Source organism: Bison bison, unplaced genomic scaffold (genome assembly GCF_000754665.1).
Source record: "Bison bison bison isolate TAMUID 2011002044 unplaced genomic scaffold, Bison_UMD1.0 scf7180017864367, whole genome shotgun sequence".
NCBI classification, from domain to species: domain Eukaryota; kingdom Metazoa; phylum Chordata; class Mammalia; order Artiodactyla; family Bovidae; genus Bison; species Bison bison.
In genome coordinates, this window is record NW_011494939.1 from 2,577,667 (window position 1) to 2,604,901 (window position 27,235).

Below are 27,235 nucleotides of genomic sequence, written 5' to 3' on the forward strand. Positions count from 1 at the left end.
ATTATACCACAGGTCTGCTTCAGTTTGTCAATATGCTTTGGAATTTAAACTGTGGAAATGATCAGTTAAAATATTGACGGTCTCTGGTGGGACTAAATAAAACTTGCAGGTAGGTCCTTGCCACAGACCCCAGAAGGGTGATGGATATTCACTCACCACTGGTATAGTTCACCAGAAGTAAGGGGCAGAGATTTTGGGGAGGGGGTATGATGTAACAATCTGATTTTTGTTTTTTTCGAAAAGATATTTGCTTATTTTTAGCAGGGTCAAGGATGGAGTTGCTGCTTGAGCTTCACTGTGTTAACATGAAGGTTGCTTTTATATGCTGCTGCTAGGGCTGCTCTGAGAAGACATGCAACATGTGAATTCCCTGTCCTACTCTATTTTGTTTTTTCTCTTGTTCAGTCGCTGCTGCTTTAAATTTAGGGTTATTGGGCAAGGAGGTTTGAAAATCCTATAATAGCGTCTGTTGTATTGACTGGCTTACTGTTGCCATTATTCCCTTGTTTGTCGCCCTCCCCCCTTATTTATTCTTTATTGGAAGCTGTTCTGTCAAGCATACAGTAGGAGGAACTTACATTATAACCTGTTTCAGCCAAAATTAATTTATTGTGCAAATAGATTGCTGGTATAGTGTAACATTTTAACTGAGGATTTGAACTTAATAACAAGTAAGATGTTACTGTTAACTTAGTATACATCTATTTATAGTAATGGTTACTGGAACATTTACTTCTGTTACCAAGTAACACTACCCAGTATTGCTTTGTTATTTTATGGGTGTATATTAGCTTTATAAAAAGTGAGTTCCCTAGGTGAAGAGCATCTTCATATCCTCCTTTTAGTTTCTCTAATTGTCAGATACTCTGTTATTTGACAGACTTAACAAGTTAAGTGTGGAGAAGGTAAATAATTTGAATTCTATGTCATTTCACAGTATTTCATATCTAGGAAGAAGACAGCAACCCATATATATTTTGTATGTAGTTGTATAGTTCTAAAGTACTTTAAACACTTATAGGTGTAAAATGTAATACTTGTTAAAGGTAAATATTTTATTTCAGTGAAGAGAATATTCATTTAAAAAGAATCTTCAAGTCACAGTTGTCTTTTAAGTAGGACCTTGAAAATAAAAGCCAGGTTGATGACATTGTTAGTTGTTTTAATAATAATATATGTAATATGTCATAAATGTAAACAAATTGATGTAATTAATGCCAAAATAAAAGTTTTCTTTTTGCCTTTATTTCTATAATTCAAGCTTTTGGAATAAATGGGTTGGACTTGATATTTTAAAAATATAAAAATGGTATAGAACATATTAAAAAATAGTTGGACTTTGAAAATATCTTACATGTGAGTAGAGTTATTGATCTCAGTTAATAGTAGCAACCTTAGCCATACTGAAGAGAAGGAGGTTTCATACCAAAGATATGTTTCTCAATTGTCGTTAGGGTGAGTTAATTGAGAATAAAAAGATGCAGTTTTGCTTGGTTTTTATAATTTGATAGCAAGTCATAAATTATTTGGGCTGATGTTGAAATGATAGCAGTGTTGGTTTTTAATTTATTATTATATATGTTTTCTCTTATTAAAGGAAAAGTAATTGGGAAAAATGGCAAAGTTATTCAAGAAATAGTAGACAAATCTGGTGTGGTTCGGGTGAGAATTGAAGGAGACAATGAAAATAAACTACCTAGAGAAGATGTAAGTATTTAAAACATAATTTGCCTGTGTCCACCCCCCCCCAATTCTTTTATATTTTGAAAATTGTTTTAAGAAAGTTATATCCAGTGAACTACTCTGCCTCTGCAGTGAAATTTTTTTTTTAAAGGTCTGTTTCTCAGTGCTTCAGTAAAAAGGCCAATTTTTGATTTAAAAAAGACTCTAGTTTGATAATCTTATCAGTTCTTTTTTTTTTCTTTTTTCTTTTTTTTGTACTTAGAGTATAAAGAATTTGGTACTCTAAACAAAACAGTTGGCTGTAAAGGAATTCTTAATAAAGGTTTTTTGACTTTTTTTTTTTTGTAAGCTCTGACCATTTCTTAAATGAAATCTTTAAGCTTTAACATTGCTGGTCATTCTGATGCCTTTGGAGAAGGAAATGGCAACCCCCTTCAGTATTCTTGCTTAGAGACTCCCATGGACAGAGGAGCCTGGTGGGCTGCTGTCCATAGGGTCACACAGAGTCGGACACAACTGAAGTGACTTAGCATGCGTGCATGCATTGGAGAAGGAACTGGGAACCCACTCCAGTAGTCTTGCCTGGAGAATCCCAGGGACAGAGAATCCGGGTGGGCTGCCGTCTATGGGGTCATACAGAGTCGGACACAACTGAAGTGGCTTAGCAGCAGCAGCTAATGCCAACTTTCTGAAATTTGTTTTCAGTCTTTTTGCTACATGTTAATGTCTTGTCCACTGTGCTTTTTTTTTTTTTTTAAACTTCTTATCCACCACTTTAAGCATCACTAACCTTTGTGGCTGTAGTGGTCAACTCTATATAGTTATATGTCTGAATATAAGGCAAAGACTTCCCCCTCTCCCACCCCCAAAATTATCTCCCGGAAAACAGTACATTCACAACTTCTTCAGTTTTGCACAGTGGGTAACTGGGGAGTTTGTTTGCTTATTGGACAAAGTAAGTTTTTTTTTTTTTAAAGAGGCACATGGAGGAAACTGAAGACATTTGCTAAGATAAACAGCCTCACACCATATACTGGATGTTGTAAAGGTCCCAGTGAAAGACAACATTTCCTTGATTCTTTTAGAATCAAGAATGTGGTGATAAAAACGAATGAGGAAAAACAAATGACTGTTTTGCAAATGAGTACTTGTAGATTGATTACATCCTGCTGCTGCTGCTAAGTCGCTTCAGTCATGTCTGACTCTGTGGGACCCCATAGACAGCAGCCCACTAGGCTTCCCCGTCCCTGGGATTCTCCAGGCAAGAACACTGGAGTGGGTTGCCATTTCCTTCTCCAATGCATGAAAGTGAAAAGTGAAAGTGAAGTCGCTCAGTCGTGTCCGACTCCAGCGACCCCGTGGACTGTAGCCCACCAGGCTTCCCCGTTCCTGGGATTGTCCTGGAGTAGGTTGCCATTTCGTTCTCCAGTGCGTGAAAGTGAAAAGTGAAAGTGAAGTTGCTCAGTCGTGTCCGACTCTATCGACCCCATGGACTACAGCCTACCAGGCTCCTCCGTCCATGGGATTTTCTAGGCAAAAGTACTGGAGTGGGGTGCCATTGCCTTCTCCGTGATTACATCCTACACAGCTTTAAAAATTGATGTAAACCTTAAGTAATTTTAACTTCGTATTAAGCAAACACCATACCCACCTGGAGGGTTGGTGACGACCCCATTAAAATCAAGGGTGTCATACTATTGACACCATCTCTGTTGATATATTTAACGTGTAAAATAATGGTGACCCATTTGGCATACAAGGCTTCCCTGGTGATTCAGTCATAAAGAACCTGCCTGCCAATGCAGGATATGCAGGTTTGATTCCTGGGTTGGGAAAAGCCCCAGAGGAGGAAATGACAAACAATTCCAGTAGTTTTGCCTGGGAAATCCTAATGGACAGAGGAGCCCGGTGGACTACAGCCCATGGGGTTGCAGAACAGTTGGACATGACTTAACAACTAAACAACAATAACAGTTTGGCTTATAAGTCCTGGATAAAATTGGTCTGAATATTAAGGTGTTTACTGAGCAAGGTCATTAAATGACTCAATTATAAATATCTTAGCTTGGTAGTAATATCTAGTCTTCCCTTAGCTTGACTTATTCCTAGCTGCTTTCCAGTATTTACCACCTTGTTGCAAGCTGATTCTTTCAGGATGTCCTTCATAAATTAGTACACTTTACTTTGTAGTTTTGGTCATTTTTACCTCCCATTTCTGTGCCAGAATTAAGAAATTTAAATGCTAAAAGACACCAAGTAGATTATGTAAATTATCAAACAGATTGGGATTAAAAAAGAGGAAGGGGAGGGCACACTGTGCCTTTCTATAAAAGAAACCAATGCTGCTCAGTTTTAATCTGGTCGCTGTGTAGGTATGCATGTATTGTTTTGCTATATCTTTTAATATTTTAAAGAAAAGTCAAAAGCCTAAATAAACAGAACATTTTAATTTTCAAAGCATTGAACGTGAAAATAAATCTCAAAGTTGATAGAGCTTATGTGGGGTCAGTTCGACTAGTCGCGTCTGACTCTTTGCGACCCCATGGACTGCAGCATGCCAGGCTTCCCTGTCCATCCATCACCAACTCCCAGAGCTTGCTCAGACTCATGTCCACTGAGTTGGTGATGCCATCCAACCATCTCATCTTCTGTTCCTCCCCTTCTCCTGCCTTCAGTCTTTCCCAGTATCAGCATATTTTCCGATGAGTCAGTTCTTCGCATCAGGTGGCCAAAGTATTGGAGTTTTACATTCAGCATCAATCCTTTCAATGAATATTCAGGTCTGATTTCCTTCAGGATGGACTGATTGGATCTCCTTGCAGTCTAAGGGACTGTCAAGAGTCTTCTCCAACACCACATTTTAAAAGCATCAGTTCTTCAGTGCCAGTTTTCTTTATAGTCCAACTCTCAGATCCATACATGACTACTGGAAAAACCATAGCTTTGACAAGATGGACCTTTGTTGACAAAGTAATGTCTCTGCTTTTTAATATGCTGTCTAGGTTGGTCATAGCTTTTCTTCCAAGGAGCAAGCATCTTTTAATTTCATGGCTGCAGTCACCATCTGCATTGATTTTGCAGCCCAAGAAATAAAATCTCTTGCTGTTAAAATCGTTTCCCCATCTATTTGCCATGAAGAGATGGGACCAGATGCCATGGTCTTAGTTTTTTGAATATTGAGTTTTAAGCCAGCTTTTTCACTCTCGTCTTTCACTTTCATCAGGAGGCTCTTCACTTTCTGAAAGTTCCTCTTCACTTTCTGCCGTAAGAGTGGTGTTATCTGCATATATGAGGTTATTGATATTTCTCCTGGCAATCTTGATTCCAGCTTATACTTCATCCAGCCCGGCATTTCACACGATGTATTCTGCATATAAGTTAAATAAGCAGGGTGACAGTACACAGCCTTGACGTATTCCTTTACCAATTTTGAACCAGTCCATTGTTCCATGTCTGGTTCTAACTTGCTTTTTGACCTGCATACAGATTTATCAGGAGGCAGGTCAGGTGGCCTGGTATTCCCATCTCTTGAAGAATTTTCCACAGTTTATTGTGATCCACGCAGTCAAAGGCTTTGGCATAGTCAGTAAAGCAGAAATAGATGTTTTTCTGGAACTCTCTTGCTTTTTCAGTGATCCAGCGCATGTTGGCAATTTGATCTCTGGTTCCTCTGCCTTTCGTATTGTGCGATAGTTTGAACATTCTTTGGCATTGCCTTTCTTTGGGATAGAAATGAGAACTGACATTTGCCAGTCCTGTTGCCACTGCTGAGTTTTCCAAATTTTGCTGGCATATTTAACAGCATCATCTTTTAGGATTTGAAATAGCTCAGCTGGAATTCCATCACCTCCACAAATACTTTACAGTGAAATTATTACAGGAGCGTTTGATATCTTTTCTGAGATTGTGATTCTTTTTACCTTTTTCTTTAACATAGATTATGGCAGTTAACAAGTGGATATTATTTGGAATTAAGTAACTGGATACGAAATGTGTTGGGTTAATTGCTGAATTTATGACTTTGAGCACATTTTTTTCTCAACTGTAGAATTGGGATATTTCTTTAAAATGACTGTAAGTAATATAGTCCCAGAATTACATTATGAATTAAAACTTTCTAGCTCTTTTTTTTCCCCTCCTATCTTTTGTTCACTTTGCATCCTGTGTTTTCTGCATATGAATTCTTGAAGATAGCTCAAGGCTTTCTCACTTCCTAAGCTTAAGGTAGAGTCCCTTGTTCATACCTTCCTAGTTGGAATTACTTCTTCTAGAGTCACTGCAGCTTTCAGCTCCATGATAGCTGTACTCTGTACTGTAGCTTTAGCACCTGCCCTAGTGCCTTTCTTCTTTTTAATTTCCCATACTAAAATTCACTAATTAAATTTTTTAAAAATTATTTTGAAAATAAGTCACATAGTGGTTTCCTATATAGAATAAAAAGTTAAGCCACACTTATTTCTGTATTTAGAACCCAAAGTTCTTAAGCCAGGTTATTTAAATAACTGTTAGGAATGATTCTATAAAATCAAGAAAGTGAAGGACATTGAAAGTGATTGGGTGAGTTTCCTTAGACTGTTCATTTTCTTTAGCTAGTAGGAAGCTGAAAGTTTATTTCTTTAAAGAAAAAAAAAAAACATATCATTTAGGTATCTTACTTCCCTTCCTTCTCACTTTTTAAAACCACCTTTTGAAATTCAACTAAGTAAAACAGGTCAGGGTTAATCCTTTCATTTGGTTTAATAACTTAAGGTGACTATTTGCCCATATCAGTAATTTCTTTATTTTACACTGTGAAAGTTTGTACATGATACTTCTGTTAATGGTCACGAAGTACTTCCAACCTACAGATGTTGAAAGTTTTGCTATATGAGCATATATTACAGGGATAACCTGCCCAATGTGTTTTATTATGTTTTTAAGGCAAGCACTACTAAAAATACATCTAATCTGTAAATTCATTCCAGTTTGATGGAAAATTTCTTTGAAAGTTGGTTTATTTATTTAAAAGATTTGCTTGAATTAGAGGACATAAATACTAAATACTGGGATGTTGTGTTTTCTTACAGGGAATGGTTCCATTTGTATTTGTTGGCACTAAAGAAAGCATTGGAAATGTGCAAGTGCTTTTAGAGTATCATATTGCTTATCTAAAGGTTTGTATAGTGTTCATATTTATATCATGTTCCTTCTCACATTAAACTTTAATTTTATATTAGTATTGTAAATTTTTAAATCTTAATTTTTGTTAATTCAGCTTCATATTTCCCTTTTTTTTCCTTTCTGTGTGAGAATATTAAAAGGTCCCTTGCCATTGTAAAATGATTGGCCTCATGTACATTTTTCTCTTTCCCGCTGAACGTTTATATTTCTTTCCTTCTGTTTAAGACATGGCCACTCTTAACATTTGTTGCAAATAGGAGAGAGAACCGGAAATGATGTGGACTTTCTTGGTTACTAATGCTCATCTATAAACGTTCCCTTGAAGGAGATGAGTCCATGTCTTTTTTATATTGTATACCTGTAGCACTTAGCAGAGTTGACACCTGATGGTTACTGGTACTCTCTGAATCACATGAACTACCTCCATATATATCATTTGATAACTCTTAACCATTGTTGTTTAGTCTATCTGGGTTAATAAGGAGAAAAGGTTTTGGAATAGAAATGCCCTATTATAAGTTGGAATTGTCATTTTTTATTCTTTTTATTCCTGCTGTGTTTTTGTTGTTTATGGTACTTGAACTGCTGTCTCTAGTTATGTTTTCCTTTTAGTCACTCAGATCGTTGTTATGTTAATATTTTCAAAGCACCCTTGATTAAGTCCTTCCTTTCTTTGAAAAACATGTCTTTGCAGTACTCTACTGCTTTTTAGCCAAGAGCTTTCTCCATAGACACCTTACTTTCACATTCTGTAATGACCTCAATGTCTGAATGACCAAGTCTACCAGTTCAGCTAGGCCACTACTCAGTTGTCACTATTTTGATAGGGAAGTAGTTTATTAGTAATACCTGTCATAGGTGGTACTTTACCTCATTTAGCAGAGTTTGATACTCCTTAAAGACTAGGTCTGATAATTAGCTATTATTTCAGCAGTTGTCTGTTAACCATCCCCTAGGTTATTTTAATGCTCATCTGTAAACATTCCCCTGAAAGAGAAGAGTCCTTGTCTTTTTTATATGTATACCTGTAGTACTTAGCATGGTTGGCACATGATGCTAAGGCATTTAGTAAATGCTTGTTGAATTGACCTTGTAAATTATGTTCACTAGGAATACAGTCTACATTGCCAAATAACTGCCCAAGATCACAGCTGCGTTCAGTGGTAGGACCAGACTATAGCTCAACTCTAGGCTTTAAGAAGAAAAAAGAAATACATGTAAGATTTATCCTTTTTCATTTTCATTATAGGAAGTAGAACAGCTAAGAATGGAACGACTACAGATTGATGAACAACTTCGACAGATTGGTATGGGTTTCAGACCTTCTTCCACCAGAGGGCCTGAAAAAGAGAAAGGATATGCCACTGATGAAAGTACCGTCTCTTCTGTACAAGGTTCTAGGTCTTATAGTGGAAGAGGCAGAGGTCGTCGGGGCCCTAATTACACCTCCGGTTATGGTAAAAAAATTTTTTCTTTTTGGTAGTAGTTGTAGTTTAGGTGCTCCAGTACATTTTGGTTATTGTTGTTCAGTTCATCACTTTATCTTGGTTTTGAGGGTAGGAGACAGTTCTGAGGTACACGTTTTAATAGTAGTGACTGTATTTTATATTAATGGCTGTACAAGATTTGTAGTGTTCAAGTAGCTATGTAATGAAATGAAACATGTTTTTGTTAAATTTATAGCTCATAATCATGTTTATTCTAAATATTTAAATATATATACAACTGGTTTTCTCAGATAGTTACCTTGTACAATTATATACATTTTCCAGTAAAAACCTGGTGATGGTGGTAATACTACTAGGATTTACGTTTTGCTTACCCTTTAGGAAAAGGAAAAGTAAAAAATACACTAGTCACTGTGCTGTGTTTATATGTAGCAAATCTGTACTAGTTTTTAAAATATACTATATTGGTTCACTTAGTAGTTTTGAATATTAATATCTCACATCTGCAGTTATTTTGTGAAATACAGGATTTCAATAATATGAGGGCTTTAAAAGTTAGAACTTAATTAACATAAATGAACATTATTTTTCTAAAATACATTTCACTTTGAAGATCGGACTTAACCCATGTAGGAAGGGGCCAGTGGATGGTGATGGTCAACAATTTTCTAATCCTAAATTTCTTACTTCTTCTTCAGCTTTGGAGTTGTTCCATTTTTCTGCATTTGGACTTGGATCTTAGCAGTGACCTGATTTTTGCGTTCCCTTCTCTCTCCTCTTCTCTCTTCTCTACTCCCCTATGCTCATCCAAACTGCTTTGGGAAAATATTTCATAAGCCTTTTCCAGAATAGAAGGCATTTAGGGAAAACAGAAATACATGAAAGCTTATAGTGTACAGATTCCACATCCATATTTCATGTTTGAAGGATCATCTAACTATGTCAGAGTCAGTTTGGTACTATATTTCATTTGTTGTAGAGTTGAATGGTAATTTTCCCTTCCTGCTTTTTCATTATTTTAAAGTTAACCTTGTGTTGAAACCTGAAAAGAAAAATTCCAGTTAATGTGTTTGGTATGTGAAGGATTGAGAATTGCGGTCCTCAAAACATTTAATACAAAATAGTAATTAAATAGAGATTAAGTACATACTGAATGATTTTAGATGTACACATTACTAGTGCAAATAATCAGATTTGTTTTTTTGGTTGATGAATTCATCCAAGAATTTTATAAGCCTCTGGGAAGTCAGCTTATTGATGAGAGCTCCCTCTTTGGCAAAATGCTTTTGTTGACAGTAGATAATAAATTTAAATGAGAAGGTAGAGGAATAACATTTGGATTAAAGAACGCTATGCAAATTGTTCAGTAGATGGCACTCTTACCTCTGAGTCTTTTTGAACTAGTAACATTGTATTTTCTGAAATAGCTGTTGAACTTAAATGGGCTCCAGAGAAATAAAAATTATTTGAATTTGGTTATAGATGTTCTTGTCTACTTAATGGCAGAAGATTTTTTAGGTGGTGCATATATATATAATCTATATAAGAAACATTTTCTGAATTTAACATCTCTGAACTTACAATGTGTTTTATAATGGATGCTGTCTTAGAACTGTAATTGGCAGGATTTTCTTAAGTGGCACAAAAAATATTGTGACTTACAATGGATGGCATGGCAGATTTGATAAAATGTGGTACTTTAGCTGTTAATGTTAAGTTCAGCATACATGTTCATTTAAAAGAATGTGAACCATTTTCATAAGGTGATTTTAGAAGTTTTAGGGAAATCTGATTTAATATTCTGTTGAAAACAATTTTCATTTGTTGGAGCCATTACGAATTGGATTGGTTTTATGGATCATTATTTCTTGTAGCCCCCTCCCTAATTTCTGGATTTAAGAATTTATATTTTACAAAATTGAGATTGGAATGATTGTGATGACTTCAACAGATTATTAGTTTTCTGTTGATTATACAGCAAATTAAAAATTCAAAGCCTTTAACAGTACTGTTGTCTTATGGTTCTATAGGTCAGAAATCTGATGTCACTGGGCTGAAATCTGTGTTGGCATGTCTATATTCCCTTTTGGAGGCTCTAGGAAAAAATCTGTTCCCTTGATACTTCCAGCCTCGGCTTAGGTCCTCCTTCCTCCATCTTAAAAAGCCAATAATTACAGGTAGATGGGCTTTCCTGGTGGCTCAGTGGTGAAGAATTCTCCTGCCAGGTCAGGAGACATGGGTTCAATCCTTTGGTCAGGAACATCCCCTGGAGAAGGAAGTGCCAACTCACTCTTGTTCTTGCCTAAGAAATCCCATGGACAGAGGAGCCTGGTGGGCTACAGTTCATGGGGTCACAAAAGAACCAGACTTGACTTAACAACTAAACAACAACAGATTACAAAGAGTCCTTATTCAGCCACCTCTCTGGTTCTCCATAGTTGAGAATGGTTCTCTTTTTTTAATATTCATGTGATTAAATTGGCCTTACCTGAATAGTCTAGAATAATCCCCAAACCTGTTTCCTTAACCTTAATTGCATTTGCAAAGTTCCTTTTGCCATCTCAGAAATGTTTAGTATGAAGAAAATGGAGAACTTAGCAGTTCATTAGCCTTTTTTTTTTTTGACATTAATAGTTGTGTTTTATCTCCTGAAGCCTATTTATGATTTTAGATACCTTCTATAAGTATCTTGAATGCTAGATTTAAATTAAAACTATGAAAATTTTTTTGCTCATGATATTGAGTTAAATACTACACTGTATTTTTAAAGATAATTTGATAGGAACTTTTGTTAAAACCTTTTAAAATGAGATACTCATCTAACCTCAAAATTTGGTAATGTTTTCAGGCAGGGTATGTAGGTTTGTAAATAAATTCAACAGAAGTTTTTATAATTCCCAAGGCTTTTTTGTTTGTTTTGTTTTAAACTACTCATGAAATGATACATTACCCTTATTCCTCCAAACCATGACATCAGTTAACAAAATTCTTTCTTATCCTTTGGAAGAATAAGTGTTTTGATTCATTTTCTAATATGAGACTCATCTTAACAAAGATGCAAATGTCAGTACTAGAAACTTGCTACATTTTTCTTAAATTAATCCATTCATTACTAGCTACATCTATATGGTATATGGAAAAAAAAAGACGGATAGAAGAGTCCTCTTTAAAGGAGAAAGGAAGTTGGTAGGCTTTGTTCAACTTTACATTTTAGTCCTTGAAGAGCTCTTGTATTTTGCTTTTATCATTAAATGACTATGGAGTTAAATATAGGGTATTTTTAGTTTATCTTGAAATTGTTCATATTTGAGAGTTTAGCATAAGAACTTCATAATCATGTGGTAAATTAATTTATCAGGAGAAAATTGATATGTGCATTCCTAGGCTTCCGTGGGCATTTAGAGGTATAAGAGAGCTCCCCTTTACTGTAAAGCAATGTGGAAGTAAATCCACATTGGAAAAAGAAAACAACACATGACAATACTTTATTAATTTTACATTAATTTTAAGGAAATGAGGGGAGATGTCTGTTTTCCGTTAAATTGGTCTGAAGCTACAGACATTGAACTGGGCTTTTAATTTTATGGAGATAGATTTGCACATATAGTTTCCCACATTATCAGAAAGTAGTTCTCCTGGAAGACCTTTTGTAAGCTGAAATGGCATAAAGTGAAGAAGCAATTACTTTAGGACACATCTTGCTAATAGATGCAGGAAATAAAATAAAGCATAGATGCTCACCAATATGGTTCAAAGCTATGTCGGCTTGATGCTAAGATGCTGAGTTTAGTTCTTGAAGCAGGAGCTGGGAGATGCTGCTCTCACTGCTTGCTCTGCTTGCTGCCTCTTTTAATTGCAGTGGCTTGCTGCAAAGCGAATACTGAAGGCTATTTTCTCTTCGTGCCCTTTTTTCCCTTAAAAGTGAAAATCCTCTTTGGATTTCTTTTGGTTTGTGAAAACAGATACTAGTGTAAGTCTTTTGTAAAAGCCAAGTGGTGTAAAATGAACTTCTGAAAAGCATAGGATATCTCTACCATGAAAGGATAAAAAAGTGCCATCCCAGAACTAACAGAGAAGTGGAAATGACTATGTTAGTGATTGGGTCATATAAATCTGACACATAAATTGTGATATTATATGATATTGTAGGCTTTTATAGAATCTTTGTGGTGTTTACATTTTTCAAAAGTATTAAATTCAGTCATTGGGATGTTAGAAATAGTCTGTAGTTAACTTTCAAAGTTATGCTGAATTTTTGTCTCACTGGTAATGGCTTCATCTCTTATTGTCATGTTGAAGTTTTCTTTACCCAGAGCAACCTAAAATTTGTTCAGTGATTTGAAACATTGTGTTGTTCTAACTTAAGACATTATTTTGCAAAAGAGATAAATTTTATGTACAGTCACTAAAAATGCACTCCCAGTTTATGAGATAATCAATTGTAAGAAATATCCTGATTTCAGAGCTGTTAAATGTGGGGAAAAAAATGCTCCTTAGAATCAAGTGATATAATAGAATATACAATTGTTACTTATTTTTCTAAATATCATTAAATTGGCTTTTAAATACTTGGATAGTGTTTTTTTTTTTATTATACTAGCAATTTGTTAAAGACATAAAAGTGGGAAAAATTTTTTAAACATATTTTCTGTATTAAATGCATTTTCATATATCAGTGTTATTTAAACAATGATTTGCAAGAAATTCTTTGAAAAATTTCACTCCTTTTTTAAAATAGAAATATAGTATGCTTATGTTCTCTTCTTTCCCAAGGTACAAACTCTGAGCTGTCTAACCCATCCGAAACTGAATCTGAGCGTAAAGATGAGCTGAGTGATTGGTCTCTGGCGGGAGAAGATGACCGAGAGAGTCGGCATCAGCGTGACAGCAGGAGACGCCCAGGAGGAAGAGGCAGAAGTGTTTCAGGGGGTCGAGGTCGTGGTGGACCACGTGGTGGCAAATCTTCCATCAGTTCTGGTAGTCTTTTATATACTCTGTCAGAATCTTTTCTTTGTAAACAGTATAATTTCATAAAAGTTAATTCATTTCCCAGGATCCCCACCCCCAGTTTTTGGAAGTTTCTCTTTTTGCTTAACTGTCTCAGGAAAACAGTAGAGAATATATATATATATATATATATATATATATATATATGCATGCACACACACACACACGCAACTACAACATAAGGAAAGGCACTATAGAGTGTCTATTAGTGAAAGTTTAGCCAGAATATTCAGATCAGAGTAATTTTAGTTGGAGCTGATTTCTCTGCTTCATTGGTCAGATGTTCAGACTTTGGACACTTAGGTAATTAGAATTTTTTTCCCCCTCTAGAATTTTTTGGGTTATATATTTCTGTTTCCCAGAGAGACCCAGATAATTCTAATGTATAGAGAGATCTAAATACCTTTTGTATACAACTGAAAAGCATTTGTTGCTACTCCACCACTTTGGAACAGGAAAAAACTGTGAAATCACCTTTTTTAAAAATGTTTTATTGTTTGAGGAATTCACCTGTAAAGAGTGTCTAGAAGACTGAGATTTGAGATACTATAAGAAACCTTTTACTCATTGAAAATTTAAATGCTATAACTTAAGTGGTGGTGTAGGAGTTGACAGAATGTTCTTGCTTAGCATAATGAGTTGGGGAAAGATTGTCAAGGATTAGATTATATCAGGGATATAACCATAACAGTTATTGCATGGCATTTGTAGGAAAACCACTCTTAATTTTTTTTAAAAAGTGAATCAAATCACATTTTTTAAAGAACTTTTAAAAAAGTACTCTTTAGTTCTAGTGATAATCTTTAAGTCCTAAGTTCATTTTATAGACTTTTAGGGAAATAGTTTTTATATTTTAGAACATTGCTCACTGTTACCAAGGTTTAACATTACAGTTTGCTGAATTTCAAAGTAAATGTACTTTACCTAGTGTTTATGATTAATGGATAAACTTAGTGTCTTTTGCAAAGATGCTAGCTTGCTAGCTGTTACCAAAGGAAACTTAGGAAAAATCGTGATTAGGTGAATTTCTTCTATAATTTGATTGCTGGAAGCAATAATGCACATAGGTAAGATGGGTATTTTTTTCCCCTATAATTTATGTCTTACAAACCTTTCCTTTCCCACTCTTACCCTACCATATCCCACCTGTACTCTTTCTTTCTGGAGATGGGAGTACTAGTCAGCATTCATTCCCACATTTTCCTATAACCAGTTAGAATTTCAAACTTTTTAGTTTGCCTTTTTTTGTATAGACTTTTGCTTGCTTCAGTTTGTAATAATAAATTTCTATTATAGAGTGCAGATGTTGAGTATTATTTGGAAATATATTAGCTGAATATTTGTTTTCATTTTTATTTCTTTAGCCTCTGTACAGAATTAGCTAGGTATGTGAATGTAAAAAGTAACATGTATACTAGTTCCTAATATGTTTTTAAGACAAGTCAAAGAGAAATGGTAGAAAGCCAAGGTGTTCACTCATTTTCTGTTATAATTTTTCATCACCATTTAAAGTTTTTTCATATTTGTTATTTTTCAGGTAAAATAGTGATACAGAAAACATTTTGAAGACAGAGGATGTATTTTTATTGGGGGAAAATTGAAGTTTATTATTAATTGATATAGTTCAATGTAGGTCAAAACATTCCTAATAACTGCAGCTCTCTTAAACAAATATTTCTTGCCTCTGACATGCATTTAGTGCTCAAAGATCCAGACAGCAATCCATACAGCTTACTTGATAATACAGAATCAGATCAGACTGCAGACACTGATGCCAGCGAATCTCATCACAGTACTAACCGTCGTAGGCGGTCTCGTAGACGAAGGACTGATGAAGATGCTGTTCTGATGGATGGGATGACTGAATCCGATACAGCTTCAGTTAATGAAAATGGGCTAGGTATGTAAGCATTTAGGGAAAAGATTTATATTACTGTATACTATTGTTAATATATGATGCCTTTAAAAAAATATGCAATTCACAAATTGAATTTTTCCTAGTGTTCAAGTAGGTAGATGGCTTTGTGTCTGTCTTAAATGTCTAGTTTTCAGATTTGTATAGCCAAACTGTTTGAAACTGGGAGGGTTTATTAAAGTGCCCTTTGATGCCATTAAAACAATACAGATATTCAAACTGCAGGGCACTTAATACTCTCAATCTTCTAAGCCAGAATTGGGCTTTCGTCTTGCCTCTTTAAGTATTATAAATGACACTAATGAAAGTGTGTATACTTTGTAGGCATTGATTTCCAAAGTGCTAAAATGTCATTAACTTTGGTAAAAACTAAACTCTGTTGGAGAGGAAAATTTTATTCCTGAATGATAAATTAAGTCTTAGAGTTTGTTTATCAAGAGTCAAAAACCCTCTTAATTTCTGGATGATAATTCCATCTGTTGATCTAGTAGGAATGTTTAAAACTACAAAAGTGTTTTTCCTGTGAATAGCATGTATTGTTTTATCTTTCCTGTTTAATTAAAAAGTTCTTTCCCCTTAAATCTTTGAAGGCAAGAAATTTTTTTTTTTGCTTTGTTTTTTGCATTGTTTTTGTCAGAATAGTTTCATGGTGAACTTTGCAATTACAGATGATAGTGAAAAAAAACCCCAGCGACGCAATCGTAGCCGCAGGCGTCGTTTCAGGGGTCAGGCAGAAGATAGACAGCCAGGTAACTTGAGTGGACCTGTTGACACCACCAGGTCATAAGCATGAAAAAAAAATGTCATGTGTCTGCTTTCTAAATACATTATACTTACATGTACACATGTGTGTATATACATTCAAGATGTGCATTGCATAAATTGTTTTCTCAACTAATAAGACTACTATTAAGAAAATGCATTCTTCCTTCACACCGTAATGTAACCTGTCTAATTGAACTAATGTTGTGTCTCAATTTTTTTACATGAAAATACTGTTGAAAAGACCATTATTTTGTCCACTTGGCAGATTTTGCACATTTGAGTTGGGACCTGCCATCCCAGGGACTATGTTGTAGCTTGTGATTTTGGATGATTGGCAAAACTGGACAGCTTTTGCATGGTGCCTGCTACTGTATCTGGATTCAGCACCTCATTTTTGTGGGGGTTCTAGTACCCACAGTTTAAAAAGTATAAATGAGAAAAATACTTGAAAGTGTCTTTTTCCTATTAAGAGGAATGCATGTTATGTTTTTGTTTATTGTAGTGTGATGCCTTTTCCCTTACACCTACTAACTATTCAAATTAATAGTACTTACTTAGTTTTAGAATGTTAATTTAAGTAGATACAGTTTTTAGTAACTTAAACGTGTTTGCTGTGTCTATACTATCTTGAACATAATTCCATTTCTTGTGTACAGAGAATCACATGTATATTCACAGTGGAGAAATTGTGTGCACCAGAAATAAATCCCTTTTGTTAAACTAATCAATTTTGCATTCTTTCCAAAGCAAATTCTTGTGTTTTCCCCCAAATAAAGAATATAAATTCTAGTATCTTTATTTAGTATTTTAAATTTAGTGGTTATTGAGACATGTGAGAAAAGTGATTAAGGGGATTAGTTCCCATTCTTAGGGGAAAAAAAAAGTTCATGTTTTAGCGATAGTTGTAAATTTAAAAGAAATTAAATACTGTCACAATAGGTTTTGAGGAAATGTTTCTTATTTTTATCTTCTTTTCTCTCTCTTTAGTGTTAGAAATATCTTTGGGATGAAGAGATTGTATTTAGTTTGTGTTTTTGAAGCTGGCATAGCAGTGAATACCAGTTTCTGGCCATACTTTATAAATAAAGAAATTTAAGTTACTAGTATGGGCTTGAGATAGGATAAATTAAAACATAATTTAGTAACTAGGTAGATGGTGGTTCATTACTAAGTCAAAGGATATAAAGAGAATAACATAAAAGGCTTTGATAAAGAAGAGGAAGAGATTTCTGCATGGTATTAATCAGAACTTGAGTAATTGGAGTTTTAAATAATTTGACAGTGATTTGTGTTCTCTACTGCATTTATTCCTGTTTTTACTCTGTTCTTTGGAAGTACTGATTTTCTCTTTAGAACTCATTGCCTTTCTCAGCCTGCCCCAACACACACACATACCCACACACCCAGAAAATAGGATAGGTGGAACAAACACGTCATTTTCTCCTTTGGCTCTGGCAGCAGTTCTAGGGTATCTAAAAGTTAATGTCAGCATTCTTGGAAATAAATAGTTATTTAATTTGTTCTTATTTACTTAAAATTTCTTGTTGTCTTTAGTATTAAGCAGTGAGTATTTACTATACTTAGCAAAGTGCAACAGTGTACTGGTATACAACTGATTAATTTTGGATCCCTTAGAGGAAATTTTGGAGACCAAATTATGCCACACAAATTGCTTCAATTTTTTTTCCTATATAAGTGCTTATCTGTTTTGAACTTTTAAGTGGCTTGCATTATGAGGCATATAAACAGACTATTATCTGGCTATAAACAGGTTTTTCTCTGAATCAACTAAGGTTATTTTTAATTTACCTCTGTTTGGTGGAGGATGGGCACTGGTTTTTACCTTTCCAGCTAAGTGCCTATTAATTGATAAACTGTATCAAAGTTCTGTGTCTGCATAGTGGGTGAACGTTCTAAGAATTACCATAAGTTCAGATTTAGCAGTGTGTGCGCCTGTGCATCAAGGTTTCCAGGTAGCTGAGTTCTTCCTGGTGTCACTGAAGCCTGAACCATGGAAACAGTATGAATTCATTATGGTGCTCTCCAAACTACAATACTTTCTAGGATGCTTGTGCTTCCATATATGTAGACATAATAAAGAAGTGGGTTTGATCCCTCTCCCCAATTTCAGAAACTGTTAAATTTATTCATAGATTCATTTACAGTGAATTTAAATAATGATTTATAAAACTCCAAAATGAGCATATTGAGTTTCTTATAGAGGGAAACAGTCTAAGACATGAAACATCTTTTAGTGGTGTTTCTAAAGATGTTTATTAGTTCTGAATTAAGTTGTTTCCTTGAGATTTAAAAAGATGCATATAATAATTCTAGAAACTCGTGAATCTTATAAAGGTGTTAGCATTTTAATGCATAACTAAGAGAAATGTAAATACAGTCCAGTCTTATATTAAAATGATTTATATAATTTGAACTTGATGGATTAGTTCTCCAGTGTATGTAGTGACTTATATTAAGTTTATCAAAGTTTTAATTCTTACATAATTTACTTGCTCCCGTAATTTATACCATATTTTACATAATCAGGGATTTTTCTTCATCAGTTTCTGAGAGAAAACAAATTCTTTGAAAGGAAGAGACTGATTATTTTGATATTTCTTCAGATCAGTGAATTCTAAGTTGCAAGTCCTTGAAGAGAAAGTTCTGAGGTTTAAAATGAGGCCAGTCCCAGCAGACCAGAGGTAGTTTGTTGCCATTGGGTTGCTGGTAGGGTGTTAGTTTTGGTTAGTCCTTTCCCTTCTTTTCCCCAATCCCTACCACCATTGCAAATAGGCCAGTCCCTTAAAAGATTGGCAAAATGTGAAAAGGGGATAGTTACTGAATTAGTGGTGGACATTTTCCACCATGATCATTGTCCACATTTTAAGATGGTGGACAAATCTTTAGTTTGCTTGAATTTTTTTATATTACTCAGAACAGTTTCTAGTGTGAAATACTAAAAAGGAACCATAAAACACACTTGGAAATCTTACTATGCTTTAAAAAAAAAAAGAACTATTAAATATTACATGTTTGATGAAAATTTCATATTGACGCATGCTACACCATGATCTGCACCCAATTTACCCTTTCTCTCCCCCTCCTCCCCCCACTGATAAGTGCAAACACTATCTGGGCTTAGAATGTGGCATTTCCTATTCTTAGTTGTGGAATTTTATATCAAACTTATCCCACAACTATAGACTAACCAGAAGCAAATGGCTGGATTCTTGTGAAAGAGGACTTTAATCTAGGCGTCCTCTATATCCAGCTTGAAATATTCTATAGTCAGCACCAAACCACAGGCATATTTTTCAAATTTCATTTTTGGTTGGAGGTGGTACCCATCTTAAGAAAATTTTGAAATTGGGTAACCCACCATTAGTCTATTTTAAAAGTAAAATTACTCTTTATCCATAAATAAACTTTAGAAATATTTTTTCAACACCTGTAATTTTTTTCTCATCTTCAACAGTCACAGTTGCAGATTATATTTCTAGAGCTGAGTCTCAGAGCAGACAAAGAAACCTCCCAAGGGAAACTTTGGCTAAAAACAAGAAAGAAATGGTAAGGAGAATTTAACCTGTAGGTTTTGGCTTTTTTGGTTTTATTTTTGTTATGGTTTAGTTTTATTTTTTACTTCTTAACTTGTATGATCAATTGTTTCCCCAACTAGACCAGTAATATTTTAGTTAAAGACTACTCTTGATTTTGTTTTTGGCCCCAGGTAACTGAAGATATGCATGCTTGAGCCTGAATATTTTTCAGTTAGAACTAGAAATAGCATTTGTAAAAGATATTGGGCATAGAGAATGTTAACCTTAATTTGGGGAGCAACAGGCTGAATAGACCCTCTTCAAGTGGTGGATAAAGACCTTTGTTTTAATTCTTTGAAATATTTTAAGGGATTTGATACGTAAATTTGAGTTTCCAAAAAAGGTGAGTAAATAGGTGGTTGTTTGCCTTACTTAGGGTATTAACTGTTTATGTCTTTTTATATGGTGAGTTTTCCAGTGGTTAAAATGAAATTAGGTGCAAGTTTTCAATAAACAGGTACAGATTCTTCCTGTGGCTTATGTACTGCTAGCTACTAGAGATAAAGAGTTGAAAGACCCAGAGAGGTGGAATACATTGGGGTTTGGTTTTTTTTTTTCTTTTTTAATTTTAAGAATGTTTTAATTCAGATCATTGTGGTATGTGAAACTAAAATTATTTATTAGCTAATTGATGTTTATGTAGTTATTTTCCTCCTCAGTTATAGATTTTATTTATAAAGAAGTTGAAAAAGTTGTCTCCCTTTGGCAGGCAAAAGATGTGATTGAAGAGCATGGTCCTTCAGAAAAGGCAATAAATGGCCCAACTAGTGCTTCTGGCGATGAAATTTCTAAGCTACAGCGTACTCCAGGAGAAGAAAAGATTAATACCTTAAAAGAAGAAAATACTCAAGACGCAGCAGTCCTGAATGGTGTTTCATAAACTGAAGAAGTTCCTAGTTTACAGTTCTTTTACATTACATTTTACAATAGTGCTTGTACAAGCTTGCCAAAGATAGAATATGGATCGCCAGTCTTTCCATCGCACTTTCAGTTCCTCCATTTGGAATTCAGAAAGGGGAGGGATCCTGAAGAAATCATATGTTAAACATACTTTGACACCTACTGTGTTATATATCATCAGATGTGCCTTGAGAATAGTATATGTAACATTAAAAAAAGTTGCTGGCTATAGGAAATGTTATTTTGTTTTCAAAATATGGCAGAGATTGGGGGGGAGGTGGGTGGGGTGGGATCCCTAACCTAATATTCTTTATGAAAGCATTAGCTGCTTTTGTTACATTTTTAATAATATGCAACCACTTCTTCACCTGAGGAAAACTAGAATGAAATGCAGTCTAAGATATTTTGCACTGAATTGTAATTTCTTCATTAGTTTTAGTCTGGAAACTGGTCTGTTTTAATGTGTTTTTAAAATGCTGTATTGTAGAGGAAAATCTGCAGACCACTGGAATACATTTGTTAAACACTCATCTGCAGGGACACTGGGTGTTATTGGCAGTGACTGTTCTACATTGAGGCTTTGTTTGGTTTATTTATTAAAGTGTACAGTATTTAAAAAATCAAACATAGCTTTAGTTAAAACACTAAGCTGAATTAGTCATGTCCATTCAGACATAACCTGAACTACTGAAAAGATCAATTTCCAGAAGGTTTATTCTGTATAAACTACATGTTAGTCTTCAGTAGAGTATCTTTTCTTTTTTCTCCCTTTTTTCTTTTTTTTTTTCTCTTTTTTTTTTTCTTTTTGGTTTTGATTGTTTGATGTGCAATATGTTTTTGTATGCAGGTAGTAAATAAACTTTTGATCTTCCATTTGCTGATTTTTAACTTTCTACTTTTTAAACCAACTGTTGAAAAGTAGTTGGACCTACCTAAAGGCCTAGAGTAGTATTCTGATTGCTTTTTAAGATGCATTTATACTTGTTCATAAGTAGTATTAAAATATTAGTTGGTCATTTTGTAATGAGTCCTCTGAAGTCTTAGTACTTAAAAATTTAGTATGTTAGAATAGAATGGTTTAGGGAATTGGTCTCAGAGATTTGATATTAGGAAAGTCTTTGTAACAAAATTCTAGTCATAGGCAACTTTTGGAAGGCATTGGGGTAAAATCCAGAGTTTTACTTTTGCCTTTGATTCTTTGTTATTTTTATAAAGTATAATGAACAGTTTTTAAGGAATGTCACTGACTTTTGGCTTTCAAGGAAATAATTTTAAAGGTTCTCATATTAATGATTCGATTTTTTGTAAATATTTTGTCCAGATGGCTTAATGTTAGGACTATACAAACTTTTACACAAAGTAAAAGTTTGCAAGCTGATAATAATTGTGGATTTGTGGGAGGGTTTTGCTCCACAATATTATATAAAGACTACTGAGCAAGAAGAGGGAGCCCTTTTGTTCACTTGGGATCTGAGACGTATTTTTATGTGCATAACTTACGTTAATTTGTTATGTGCATAAAAAAAAACTTCAGTGATTTTACAACTGAAGGATAATTCAGGGTGTAGCTAAAAATATTTGCTAGGTCAGTGTATATAAACCTTAGCCCTCAAATTTATTACTGGTGAGGTTAAGCTGTGAAAATATCAAATGCTTTTTCCTAAAACCCTAATAATGGAAAATTTTAAAGTAAGGTGTAGTGTGAACAGTGCAGTCTTTGGACTTGAAAAACAAGTAACATTTTTGGCTTTATTATTCTTCTCTTTAATAGAAGAGAAAAGAATTATAAATTAACTATAAGGTATGGGAATTTTCAGTAATCTCCAAATTGGTAAATATGGCAAAAAGAAAATGATTTTTCATTTTCTTCCAGGTAGTAGAATAGTCATGAAAATCCTCCTTGTTCTGGAAACACAAAATCATCTTAAAAGTGGGATTAGCCCAAGGAGTTTTTTTAGAACTGACAACCATATTCTAGGATATAAATATTAAGATTTCATTTTTTACAAATGACTAATCCCAGTATCCTTTAAGAATACATACTACAGCATCATGATAGGCTTTTTTTTTTTTTAAATAGCATATGCTCAGATTTAGAAGTGAAAAGCCCAGTCCCCAAAGGTAACTATTCTTTATAGAGGTAGCCTTCCAAACTTTGAGAGAGGTGCATCTTTTTTGGCTATTAGTTACCTGAAATGTTGCTATGGGAGAACTTGCCAGCTGCCATGACCCCCTCCCATCCCCCCACCAATTCTAAAGGTTCTCTGCAGGTTAAATACTGTTCTAGCATATATATACAAAATTGTATATGATATTTGAACTAAAACACAAAATCAAAAGGAGAGATTACATGGGGGGTAAAAATGATCATTTCATGAAACTTGGGATGCCTTAGGCCTAAAACTGTTTTGCAAAATGGTATTGGAGTTTCTGTTGACAGGTCAGTCATCGTTGGTAAAATTATAGTAGGGATACATAAAACTCTTAAGTAGTTACTGTATTTTGATGTGAAGATGAGAGAAAGAATATTATAGTGAGTTCAAACCACTGAGACACTGCTTAGGACAAGGCTGAGGGAGATTGCTTAAGTAAATACTCTTTAAAAAGCAAGTATAGATAAATACAGGTAAGCAAAAAAACTAAACAGGAAAACACTAAGCTGGTGTTTTACTCTTTTTTTCTGGTCAGCCATTTTTTTGTGGCTAGGACCCATCACCTTGGAAGTATTTTTGTAGCTGCTGTTTGCTATAAGTTTGGTGTTTAACCTGAGAATGGTCTGCAAAGTTGGTATGTTAATTTAATATTGCTATAAACAGATTGACTTTTGAGGTTGAAACCAACTAGTCAGTATTCTTATAGGCTGTGCCTACAGTGACATTAATTAACTAAAGACAGGTGGATGGAAAACTAGTTATATAATGCAGTAAGTCCTACGTCAAATGATTGTTACTGGAAATGAGCAAAGGAAAATTACTTATGTTTTCTAAGTTTCCAGGAACTTTGATTTGAACTGGATCTATGCGTTTAAGCAATATTCCAGAAGGTAGCAAGTAGAGTGTTCATTGTAAAGTTTCATTCAGTCTTCCTATCTTTGCTATTTACAGTTTGGATCCCTTGTACCCTTTATAAGGATATCTGATATACTGAATTTTCTGACCCCTTATTTTTAAGTTTTAGTTTCTTATTAAGGATGCTTGAATGTGTAATAGTCATTATAACCCATGATTAACCTATGATAACATTTGGGTTTAATTTCAGAGGACTGTTGGAATAAAGCAATAACTGCAGTCTGCTATAGTAAAACTTTTTGCAAGTGGTGGTAATTTGAAACTGTATTCAGCTGCTAGTTGAAAATGTCGGTTATGCTGAAACATAGGAAATTGCCAAGAGCTGACTTCTGACCCACAAAAGCAACAGTTTCTTATGGTTCAGCCTAATAATAATACATTTTAAGATATAATCATTTACTCTGGACATCCAAGCAGTGAATCTTTTCTGAGTCTAATCATCCAGAAAACCCCTAATTACTGGATGAGGGAGGTGCATACTCTATAAGGGAGATACAGTTTTATAAAAAATGGTTTATCAGTGGATCACTTTAGATTCAGATTCATCTGTATCTTCTATATTAATGTTTCAGGTACTGAAGTTCAGAATTGGGAGTGACTATCTTAGTTGTACTACCCTTTTCTATATTCTGTTTTATCCAACTAGATCCTATAAGGGCCTTTCTAATATAACTTGGTTCTAGTCATATGTCAGATACTGTGTGACACTTAACTATAGTCCTATGTACTCTAAAAGAGTATGCTGAATTAAAATGTGTTTGTTTTTATATATGTATCTATCCCAGGCATTTCCAGCTATGTTGTATGCAATCTAAAAATAAAGGGCAAAATTATTTTTTACTAATATTCTTAATGTCAAAGCTCCACTATTAAGTATACTAGTTAGCAGTTTCTCAAGTTTGTGTTTTAATGAGTGGTATTTTGTGGGGGGTGGAGAGTGAAATTACAGGGGTATTTGCTGGATGTTTTGGTATTTCGTACCTTATTTTACTTGGATTGTCAAATGTAGCTACTCATTTTCTAGGTTAGAGACAATTCTCGTTATAAAAATTATTCCATAGTTTTTCTAGATGAACTAATTTATGCTTCACTGTTGCCTGGAGCTCGTATGGCAACATCTTTGAGCTTCATTTTTCACCTTGCTGTTTGCAGGCTGTAAAGAAAATCACGTAAACACTTCACTTGAAATTCCATTAACTAAAACACCACTAAGGCCACAGCAAGTGTTAACTTGTTCAAGATTATATCTTAATACTGGACTATGTGACCTTGTCATCGGGCCGGGAATATTAGGTGGAGAGAAGCTCTTCCTATATCCTGTTGCTAAGGCAACAGCTGACTCAGCAGATACACAGCACTGAACAACAGTGCCAACAACAAATAGCAGAGCTTAAGGTTAAGTTTCCCGGTACTGAAGGTTCTCTCAGTCCAGGATCCTTTGACTAAAAATATATTCTAGCATTTTAATTTTAACCTCAGATGTATAGATTTTTTTTTCTATCATGTTATGCCCTTTGAAGTTTTGGAGCCAGTTGCTTAATTTTCTTTGGAATTAACATGTTTGGGGGGAATCATTTATGCTGAGTAAAATATGACTGCAAGACACACTTCTGAAGTGCAAAAAAACTGTTAACAGGTTGTTACCAATAGAAAGATGCCTTATAAATTCTCATTGAAACAGTTAAACTCAGTATTTTAGCCTAAAATGTTTAAACTTATCTCTTAAATGAAGGCATTCTGTCTGGATTAATTTAAATGACTTCTGATACAAGGTCTTTAAAGTAGGACATAAAATTTCTAGTGTGCTGAATATTATAAAGCTTTATAATGTGTAATAGTCCAACATGTTTAGGTTTTTACCCTTGTGTTAAGATGGTAGTTTCTTCCACTTCTCATTTTACATCTAGTTGCCTTTTACCCTTCTTGTTGTAATTTAGAGCAGAAGAAATTAAGAACTGCAGAGAAAAATATAAAACCAAACATCACAGTATATAGATACGGACTTGTGTTCCATCTATTTTCCCACAGGTTATCAATTATTTCTTGAATGGTTTTGGTCTGCATGACTTGTATTAAATGCTTCCATAGGGGTTCCCATCATTTGTAAAATACTTGAAAGCAAGAGAATTTGTTTAAAACTCTTATGGGTTGGAATAGATTTAACTTCAGGACCACCCATTATAGCCTACTTTCATCACCAGCAAGGCAGGTTTATAAAGCTTATGAAGCAGTTAGGACTCATCTTAATACAACCCAGAGGCCCAGTGAAGGCAAAAGGGAAGGGGCTCAGTAGGAAAACAACCTCTGGTATGCTAGTTCTAAATATTATGGCTGTAAATAGGCATCTTTTAAGGACTAATACATAGAGAACTAAATTATAAGTAAACATAGTAAGCTGGAGAACATATTCTGGGCTTATAGTTTGAGTAGCTGTGCAACTCAGCATAGTTTCTCATTTTCCCTTCCACAAAATGTGGAGAAATTGTCACAATTTGTCATCCCCCCCAGCCGCCAACACATAAGGAAGCAGAGCTCTAGGCATATAGATTCCTTGCTCAAAGTTGCCTGTATTGATAGCAGAAGTTTTGACTTGAAACCTGTATCTCCTATTCCCTAGTCCTATATTCAACCATAATCTTCTCCCTTTTAAGTGTCTACATCTGAAAGGAGCAACCGATAAAAGGCCCCAGGGTTTAAGTGTAATGACAAGTACCAGACCACCAAGGAAAACATCCCTCGGTTATCATATTTGTGAAAGGTACAGTGTAGAGGTTAACAGCGTAGATCTTTGGGTTTGCAAAAGATCAGCTTTCTTGACCCAGCATGTTGCTTTGGGCAAGTTTCTTAACCTCGCTGAACTTGTAAAATGTACGTTAATAGTAACTACTGTGGAGATAGAGGGGAAATGCTTAGCACAGTGCTAGCACATCATAGTCAATAAATAGTAACGATACACAGTATTTTGTAAAAATTATCATGACCTAGAGCCCTCAAATTCATGACTTTTTTACCCAAGAAAAATGGTAAGTCTAACAGCTTTAAATGAATAGATGCTTAAAAGTTAAGCCTAGAGAAAAAGAAAAACTGATCATTGTCAAAGAAAAATATGCTCTGTTGTGCTTAGTAGATTTTAAAGTGGATTCCATTGTCTTAATACCTCTCTTAAAACAGGTATGCTATTTTTTGCATTAAACACTCAAGTATACCTACCATATGAATTTTTCCTTTTTAAACTTAATGCGTGATTGCCTTTGGGCGTATTTTCTGTATCTGAAAAATTTGCTTTTTAGTTGATACTAAACTCTTGTTCATAAACAATTTTTGATTAGTCCGGAAGATTGAAATAAAAGGCTAGTAATCTCATTATTAGCAGATTTCTTATTTTCAAGTTCATACCTCCAAAATCACCTGTGATTTCCCAGTAGGCTGTGAAAAATGAGTCACCTGGTATCTACAAAGTAGTGCTCTGCCTACTGTGTTTTAACAAATGTTTAACTTGATGATGTAAATAACCAATTTATAAATAGTCTCTTTAAGGGGCTACCTAAATAAAATGCACATACTTCATTAAAAACAAAACATATACTCTCAAATCTTTTATCATGCTGTTACGGTTTTTAATGTATGAAATCTGAAACAATTCAGATTTATCACTGACAAAGAGGTAAATAACATACCTTGTATCAGTTTCTT

The 27,235-nt window shown here is 34.5% G+C and overlaps 1 protein-coding gene across 6 annotated transcripts in view; it reads left to right on the forward strand.

The window, feature by feature from the left end:
- The window catches only part of FXR1 (fragile X mental retardation, autosomal homolog 1), a 79,260-nt gene extending 52,139 nt beyond the window's left edge, over positions 1–27,121 (forward strand). The window contains exons 10-18 of one of the 6 annotated variants that reach the window (XM_010855630.1): positions 1,598–1,707; positions 6,750–6,836; positions 8,093–8,150; positions 8,238–8,300; positions 13,065–13,268; positions 14,998–15,198; positions 15,882–15,962; positions 19,454–19,545; positions 20,284–27,121. In XM_010855630.1, coding sequence (XP_010853932.1) covers positions 1,598–1,707; positions 6,750–6,836; positions 8,093–8,150; positions 8,238–8,300; positions 13,065–13,268; positions 14,998–15,198; positions 15,882–15,962; positions 19,454–19,545; positions 20,284–20,454 — 1,067 coding nt within the window. In that variant the 3' untranslated portion in view covers positions 20,455–27,121. Of the gene's footprint in view, positions 1–1,597; positions 1,708–6,749; positions 6,837–8,092; positions 8,301–13,064; positions 13,269–14,997; positions 15,199–15,881; positions 15,963–19,453; positions 19,546–20,283 lie in introns of all 6 variants that reach the window. The other 5 variants (XM_010855628.1, XM_010855631.1, XM_010855629.1 and 2 more) reach the window with 5 other exon arrangements.
- Positions 27,122–27,235: the final 114 nt, after the last annotated feature.